Source organism: Nanorana parkeri, unplaced genomic scaffold, assembly GCF_000935625.1.
Source record: "Nanorana parkeri isolate BGI_ZX_2015 unplaced genomic scaffold, ASM93562v1 scaffold224, whole genome shotgun sequence".
Taxonomy (NCBI): Eukaryota; Metazoa; Chordata; class Amphibia; order Anura; family Dicroglossidae; genus Nanorana; species Nanorana parkeri.
Genome location: NW_017306492.1, coordinates 1,504,097 through 1,512,811, shown reverse-complemented (window position 1 = coordinate 1,512,811; position 8,715 = coordinate 1,504,097). Strand labels below are relative to the sequence as shown.

General features: G+C 38.3%; 1 protein-coding gene across 1 annotated transcript in view; it reads right to left on the bottom strand.

Annotated features, from left to right (window-relative positions):
* Window positions 1-1,609: 1,609 nt before the first annotated feature.
* The window catches only part of COL5A2 (collagen type V alpha 2 chain), a 78,576-nt gene continuing 71,470 nt past the window's right edge, over window positions 1,610-8,715 (bottom strand). Inside the window, exons 50-55 of the mRNA XM_018556073.1 lie at window positions 8,500-8,553; window positions 7,736-7,843; window positions 7,344-7,629; window positions 5,441-5,631; window positions 4,237-4,476; window positions 1,610-2,672 (exon numbers count right to left, since the gene is read on the bottom strand). Of these exons, the coding sequence (XP_018411575.1) occupies window positions 2,526-2,672; window positions 4,237-4,476; window positions 5,441-5,631; window positions 7,344-7,629; window positions 7,736-7,843; window positions 8,500-8,553 (1,026 nt within the window). The 3' untranslated portion in view covers window positions 1,610-2,525. The remainder of the gene's footprint in view (window positions 2,673-4,236; window positions 4,477-5,440; window positions 5,632-7,343; window positions 7,630-7,735; window positions 7,844-8,499; window positions 8,554-8,715) is intronic.

Below are 8,715 nucleotides of genomic sequence, written 5' to 3'. Positions count from 1 at the left end.
GCCGGAGGTTCAGCTCAGCCGACTCAGATGTTGGATCGGCTGACTCGAAGTCCTTCTGCACTTCGGGTTCAGCTGAACATGCTGTGCATGTTCGGCCGAACCGAGGCCACCCGAAACAACAGCGTTCGGCTCACTTCACTTCGGGTCGGCTGTTAACTCCACTGGCTTCACAGCTTTGTGAATAGTCCCTTAAGTGAAGTGAACATGCACTACTCCTTTAGCAAATTAACTCCAATGAATCTATACAATTTAGGCCACCTTTGGTGCATTTGTCCAGGTCACACTTAAAACCTGAAAATGTATTTATCTCTTTCCATAGTTTTTTATATTGTCCTCCCTGTTGCAATCATATATTTCTAGATGAATTCTTTACACAACATTCAATTATAAAATCCCAACATTGCTTAGTTCACACCAGACAATACCACAAAATCAGATAATTGCTTTTGTATCACTACTTTTTGCATGTTCAAGCCAATGAATGTGACACATAGCTATCACTGCAGTTTAACAACTGTGGAATTTATATAAATATCCTTTTAGCAATTCCACACTCAGCAAAAATAGGAGCAAGTTTTTAATGAATAGATTTGAAGCGATACATGGTTAGCTTTTAGTGTGCTTTGACTGCAATGTTTCCTTTTTTTAACCTGTAAAGCGGCTGAAAGAATTGCTGTTGCTGTCCTTTGAAAACCATACAGAAGCATAAAGTACATTTAAGTAAAACGAGTTTGAAAAAAAAACATGCTTAATACAGTTAAAGCAAAGCTAATATTTATATATATGTACACAGCATGTACATAATAAAGAGTATAAAAAGCGCGCTAAACTTTATGAAATAATGTCCTTTACGGGCAACTGTCATTTTTTTTATTTATTCAGGATTTTACAAAAGGAATTTTTAGCACCATCAGAAATGTTTGTGGACTTTCCCCATTCTCTTTACAACAACAGCATAGCACCTTTTCATATGTAACAAGAAACAAATGTATTTTAAATGCATCCCAGCATCACGAGATGAGGTAGCTTATGCCATGAAACATTTGATCCTTTTGTACCCGACATCTTGTTGTGGGTAAAAATATAAAATATGATTCCTCTACTGTACATAACAGTGCGTTTGCATTATGAATATATTCCTTTGGTATTTAAACAAATGTTTGGAGCAATATGGTATGTGTACTTAAAATAGAATTTAAAAATAAAAAAATCTTGCAACTACAACTTGTAAATAAATATTTTGACTTTTTTTCATTTTGCACCACATCAAAAGTCATATATTAAAGTGAAAATCACTGCATTTTTTTTCATTGGCGTTCTAGCTCTAATCAGTATGCCTTAATTTTTATACTGTTTCTCTGCAGTCAGCAATCGTGATAGATCAGGCATTATTTTTGTTCCCAATCTAGGGAACAGTAACTATGGGCTCAGATAGAGACACCACAGTAAATTACAGCAATTCTGTCACTTAAAGTGCCGCCAACATGGGACTACATCACCAGGAACAGACCAGAAGGAATATGTGAGCTGATTTTAGAAGAACATTTATTGGTACTTCCACAATTTCATTTTATAGGTTAAGGCTTTTTTTTTTTTTTATGCGTATAGCAATGGTATTCTCGACTGAACTTTATTCTGGTGCCATAACTTTCACTTCAGTGTTCTTGCATTACAGATAAACTATAATACAAAAAGATAGAGCTAATCCATCAAGCTGTGTAACTAATTTCTACGGTATTTTGTACAACAATTTGGATTGAATGGTAAATTTATTACTGATCTGTCCATACTTACTGGTCAATTGCGGAGAACAGAAGAAAACTTGAAGGATTATGAAATTTTTTCACAACCATGGATGACAATAATAAATATTGACATCTAGTTTAAGTCCACATACTAAAACTATGCAGGGGCATGCAACCAAACCAACCAATCCCTCACATTATGAACACTGTGAAGAGGACAGATACGATCAAAACCTTGGGAAAGGATATTTACAGACAATGTATATTTGGCAACTTGGGAAAGGACCCCAATACTGACATATGGTTTCTACCACAGTCACTGTTTTAGCCTATGTATCACTAATTGCACATTGTAAAATATAAAGCTTGATGAGCTGGATCCAAAGTAAAACAATGGTGCCTTAAAACACATTTATATACCTGGACAAGTATAATCTGGAAAGGTACCTTTACATGTCAGGATATTGGGCATGCATTGATGTAAACATAAAACTTTTGCCTATACATTTCCCAATTAGATGCTGGGTCACTCCTAATTATGAAAGAATACACTGCAAATGAAAACTACAAAGAAACATTGGTCCTTTTACAGTATTTCTGCTCTTAACTTTGTCTAAAAAATGTAAAATAAAATAAATATTTGGTGGTAGGCCAGGCAATTAACAAAATGGCAATTCATAGAAACCTGTATGTACAGTGCTGGTGTTTTCCAGCTATTATTTTCAAGAGTCTCAGGATAACGTCAGTCACTCAAAATTTCTAGATTGTTCTGTCGGTGATTTACAAAAAGCAAACTGGCCCAATGTCTACTCCAAACTCTTGATCTGCGCTGCCAATGTCCACAGGGGCAATATCAATAATTGGTAGGCGTTTCACATTTTGTGTTCTGTATTCAAAGATAGTCTTGCCTACATTTCCGCTGCGTTTCTACAATGTAAAAAAGAAACACAATGTGATTTATTTATTTAACGGTGAATTCAAAATTAGGTGTAAACCTTATTAATTATGCTATGATTGTTAAAAATTTAATTTTTTCCTTTTTCAATGTTACTGTTGCATGAAATCAAATCTCCCACTTTAAGGGAGTCAGAGAATTTGAACATCCATACTGAATTTGAATAAATACACAATTAAAATACATAGATACATAAAATACATAGATAAAATACATAGATATGAACTGTTTTCGCTGTCAAGGGATATGGACCTATCGGCAGACTACACTGCAGATAAACAATAAAGTCTTAGTCCAGAACCCACCCCACCAAGCCTTTGATAGAATAGTGAACATACAGCAGCACACTGATGCACTAATGATGTATGACTACCCTGCCTGTAAGCATGTTTCCTGTAAGCAACAGGGCAAGTCTGAGTTTTGCTGCTCAAGAAATTACAGGACGCTGACATTGTAGTAACTTCCCAAAACTGTTGATGTTCCTTGTTAGGACTGCTATGCTTAAGATTCAAGGCCAAAAACCCATTGCGGCAAGTAAAATGGTCCTACTCTTTCTGTTGGATTTTTTATATATTTTATAATAAAGGGAAACAGGAAGAGGGATTGTGAACACTCCGGGGTGGGCTGGAACACCTAAATCTAGTTACTGCAGTCCCTGAGAAATGCAAAAAGTCATAAGGTGGCTCAGCCCACCAGACTCAACGTATAATTGATATATCACTTTGAATAGACAGTCTATTCAATATTAATAACATTCTAAGCATATGCTACCAATCTAACCCACTAGTACACCACTCAAGGCATTTATTTTTAAACTTAGGTTGGAGATAAAATGTAGTAAGTGGATCTTTCTTGTTGCTGTTTCCATTTTATATGAGATTAACAGTAAAAGGATGCAAGGATAATAAAACTAAGGGGTCTATTCACTAAGCTGCAATAGACAGCCGAGTGAATGACCGACCTAAAGCGAAGTGAGCCAAACGCTGTTCGGCTATTCACTTCAGGCTGGTACGGCTGATTTCAGCCGTATATCGGCTGGCTCTGCCCAGCTGTCAGAAGCAGGCTGTCGGCTGGCCAATGGCAGGCTGCTCAGCCAGCTTCGGCTTTCAGCGCGGCTCACCCGAGCCGATACAGCACCCCTTCGGTTCTACTGAACCGAAGGGGTCCTGGGGCCCAAGCTAGCCGAAGGATCGGCCAAAGCTATGACTAGATCCTTCGGCTGCTTCGTGAATAGACCCCCTAAGAGCAGAGAATTCAAACATTGTTTAAGGCCCATTCACACAACCAGTGCTTTCTGGTTCGGGCTAGTGCCCACTGTGTACAGACGTGCTTTTTGCAACGCACAACAAACCCACCTGAAATCAACAGGGCACATAGAAAACAATTGGTTACTGTGTGCCCTGGTGATGCTCTGCATCGTTCTTGTGCAGATAAAGGCAAGTCCTTACTGTATTTCCAGGTTTATATTTTTCCAAATAGCTTGGATATATCTTTTGAACCTAAACTTTGTATTTATTTTGTCGGGTTTACACTTACCGAACAAGTGTCTTCCAAAACTGTGTATCTGAAACGGCTGTTCCCTTCTGCTCTAATATCAAGATCATTAGCACCTTTAAGAATAACAGCTTTCTTTAGATTCTGATTTTTCTCATCCAAATATCCGATTGTATTTTTACAATAGTAGGTTATATTTTGTGAAGCCTCTTTTGACAGAAGACGTAAAAAGGTCATTTGCGTGACAGCTGTATTTGGTGAATCGCTTTCTCCATAGACGAACTACAAAGAAAAAAAAACACATTATGACTCCAAAGTTTAATAAGGGGCACCTAAGATTAAAAAGAAAATGGGCAGTTGCAAGGCACTGTATTTTTTTAATTATGGATATTTTTGGAAAGTTAGTAGACCAAACCTCCTGCTCCAATATATAGTACCGATAAAAAGCACAGATCTATGCAAAGGTCATAATCTCAGGATTTCAATGATATTTCCCACATAAATGTCCTACCTTACTCTTACAGCATCCATATAACCAAAGTAATGGTACTTACCCATCGCACAGATGACTATCAAAAAATGGCTGCTGAAGGTCTACTTATGTTAAACCTGAACTCCAGGCAATTAGCTAAATACACAGGTGAAATACATATAAGTAAGTTGTAATACCCGCCAAAGGGATTTCTAACCATCAAGTTCTGAGGTTTACACAGCTGTGCCATACAGCACAGCCCTGTCTGGCAGGAAGGAGCCCTGATTTTTTTCTTCTGCAGTTCACTAACACTTACGGGTTTTATCACCACCCCCACCCTGTAACTGGACAGTGAGAAGCAGCTCATATCTCTGACACACTGCTTGCTCCTCATATCAGCATGCTCCTTGCACTACAGAACAGCTAATTGACTCCTTCCCCATCTGAGCTCTGCTGTAGAGGGACTGCAAGAGACTGATACCAAGTCAAAATCAGCTACTTACACTACTTGCTTTTCAAAAATATATGTAGGGATGTATTAATAAATGAAACACTGCATTAATGTGTCTTTTATATCTGCCTGATCACAGTGTAGTATATTTACCAATTGTGTGCATATTTAAACTGAACATTCAATAGCATTACACACATTTCAGTGACTGTAGTCATAGGTAATACCGAGTATTTTATGAGAAAAAAAATATAAAAATACATTTCTACTTATACTAGGATCAATACTATTGCCATGTAATAAAATTTCACTATACAACTTGCCTGTGCTCCTCTGTTCATATCCACACCATACCATATGGGCTTGAAATTATCTCCACCTTTACCAGTCCACCAAGTCTTAATAGGTATCTTGGCAGGATTTGCTGATATACAAGTCTCCCCTGTTTCCATATTACAATAAACCTTGATGGCATCTTCGGTGCAGCCCTGGTTAGGATCTATCCAGTATTCTCCTGCAAGAAAGCACATTTAAATAATTGAATATAACAAATACAACTAATAAAACTGTGATTGATTATGTGCATCAGAGTATTAGCAGCAAATTCAAGATGTATATCGATAAAAAAGTCACACATCACTATGTGGAGGATCATGTACGATTCATCTCTTACTACTAGGAATGAGCGAATCTCTATGATTGGCCCTACATTTCGTTGCCCCGTGCTGACTTCCACACTTTATGTGCCATAAGATAAGCCTCTCAAACCCCTTGTCAGACTTCCATCCCTATCTCTTGAGACTGGCTGCTATCTCCACTCATCTGCAAGCTGCCTCTGCCCCTGGAAAACACCCTGCCTCTCTGATGTTGTACCTCTCCCTCACTTTCTTCCTCTACAATCTCTAGCACCTGTATATGCTTTGCCATCTCTGCACACCCTCCTTATTGCTTGAGCCCACTTGGCAGTAAGCTACAGCTGCTTGGCATCAATGGCAATTGTGTCTCTCTGCTTGTTGTACTCTCCCCTTATGCACCTAGTGCTCTTTCTCAATAGCCGATAACAATAACTCTTAAGTATCCTCTTGCATCAAGTGACTCATGTTGTGCTGAAATAATTCAGCTGACTCCTCCATGCCAGTTTGTGGGGCAACGGGGGCATTAGCTGTAGAGGAAGAGGAAAAAGAGAGAGTGCATTTGAAGCTGCTGGGGAAAATGCACTGCTCTGTACCTGAGAGGAGGAGGATGAGGATGAGGAAGGTTTGGTTAGCCACTCCTTGATCTCTTCTGTGTATTCTGGCTGTGAAGCACACCCACTGCCAGAAATTAAAAAGGAAGACATGCCCTGCTTCTGAAAGGTATGGTCGGACCACCACTATGTCCAGTGGATGCAGAACCTGCTTGATTCCTACTATAGTTGTGTAAAAAGAACCTCTGCCTCTCCTTTTAGGGCATCCCAGACATGATGAATACAGGGAATTGCCTAACTTTATTAGCTGCCATGGCAATAAGGGAATTGAGTATTTGGTGCTTTGGCACACTTAACAATGTGGTGTTTTGGTGCAGTAAACGGTACCACAATAGTATGCGGCAATGTGCTGCAAACAAAGGGCAGCTTTGCCTGTGGCAGCAACAAGTGTATGCTGAAAGGCCATAATAAAAAAATATAAACCTCCATAAAATCCAAAACCTGATTTGGGGAAGTGCATAAGACGTTCCCACTAAATTTTTTGCTGCCTGCCTTTCCCCCTGTATTCAAAATAAAACCTAAACACTAAACTACCAAACTAAAAACTAAACCTCAAACCCCAACCTTAAAATATTAACCCCCAAACCTATATATGCTGCCACAAACAATCCACTGTACTAATTTAGCAAAATAGAGCACTACTGTAAGCAAAGGTTAGCAGTACTGTGTAAGAGCAACTATCTCTTCCTGCACAGACCACTCTTTCAGCTGTCCCGAGAGAAGTCTCTCTCCACATACACTGGAAAAAGGCTACCCGGAACTCTTACTTTTAAAGGAGGAACTGACACATAAGAAACCTCCCCATTATTGGCCATTCTTAGCCACCTGACTACAGTTCAAAGGACAGGATGTGCATGACTGGTAGTTGGTTGCTATTAAGGTGAACAATTGCATTCGTTGGTCATTTTCACAAACTGCAGATTACTGGAGTTTTTGTCGAACTCATGGTTGACCTGAACCCAAAGTTCATCACTACTCACCGCTTTTCTTTGAAGAATGACAGAGTTTTAGATCATCACATGTACGTGCTGGATTCTTTTTAGAGCCATCAGGTCTACGCATTGTCTCTATTTGGCTGCTTAGTGATTTCAGAGTCGCTTGAACACCTGGATCATTCTTTTTACCATCGCCTGCTGCCTCATCCTCACTGAATTCTGGAGGAGGGTCTGGTACATCATCATAGCCACCAAATAGATCATCTAAGCCAGCTGTCAGAAGGCCTGGGGGCCCAGGTGGACCTGGTGGACCAGCATCTCCATTAGGACCCTAAATAAAAAGGATACACTTGTGACAATTTCATCACAACCAACAGGTAATTTTATTGTAATGTACAATGGAAGTACATACATAATAATTATGTAATGACAAATACCTCTGGCCCTGCTTCACCAACAGTTCCTCTCGGGCCGGGTGGTCCAATCGGTCCACTTGATCCTTGATTACCTTCTTTACCTGGAGGCCCAGTTGGACCAGGTGGACCCTATAAGAGTTAAAAAAAAAAAACTATAGTGACTGTCAAAATGTATTATTAAGTTTATATAGCAGATATAGAGCAGATATATTAGGTAATTCCAATATTCTGTTATCCTCAAAGATTTGTAAATGGCTCCTATAGTCTACCTGCTTTCAGATTGAGGTGCATATAAGAGGCTATTCAAAAGTATGGTGTTTGCATTTAATGCACTGAGCAGCCCAGCTACAAATATACATACAAATATACATTATGTGTTGGCTATACCTGGTATTTCCAAGGAACCTAAAAAAAGAGTTGTATGTATAGGGCAACAAAGCCGCTCAGGTGTACAAAAATGTTATATCAGCATAACTGGATATATGGCCAATTCAATTTTTTTCTTATATACTTTATTGCAGTTCCCTAAAGTATGTAAAAGCTGTATATCATCAAGGGTCACCAAAAATTGGTTTGTAAAGTCTTCCTTATTTTCCTAGCACATAAACAGTAGCCTGGGTATGTTCTTTGACCCAGATAAAGACATAATTGTACCATTATTTTATTATGCGCTATTTACCAAAATAAAAAATGCTTCTCTAAAAAATATCTAAAATATATATTCATCATGTGAATTTGAAAATGACTTGCTAAGGAGTCAACAGTGTAAACATTTTAGGACTTACTCTGGGACCAAAGGGTCCGAGAAGACCAGTAGCACCTTGTTCTCCAATGGGACCCTAAAATAGTAAATACATAAATAAAAATAGTGTGGCAAATCCTACATTGCAAAAATAATTACATAATTATAGTGATTTTAGAATTAAAAAAATGGATCCATTAATGAAAATCATAAAAAAATTAAATGTATATATATATATATATATATATATATAATTCAT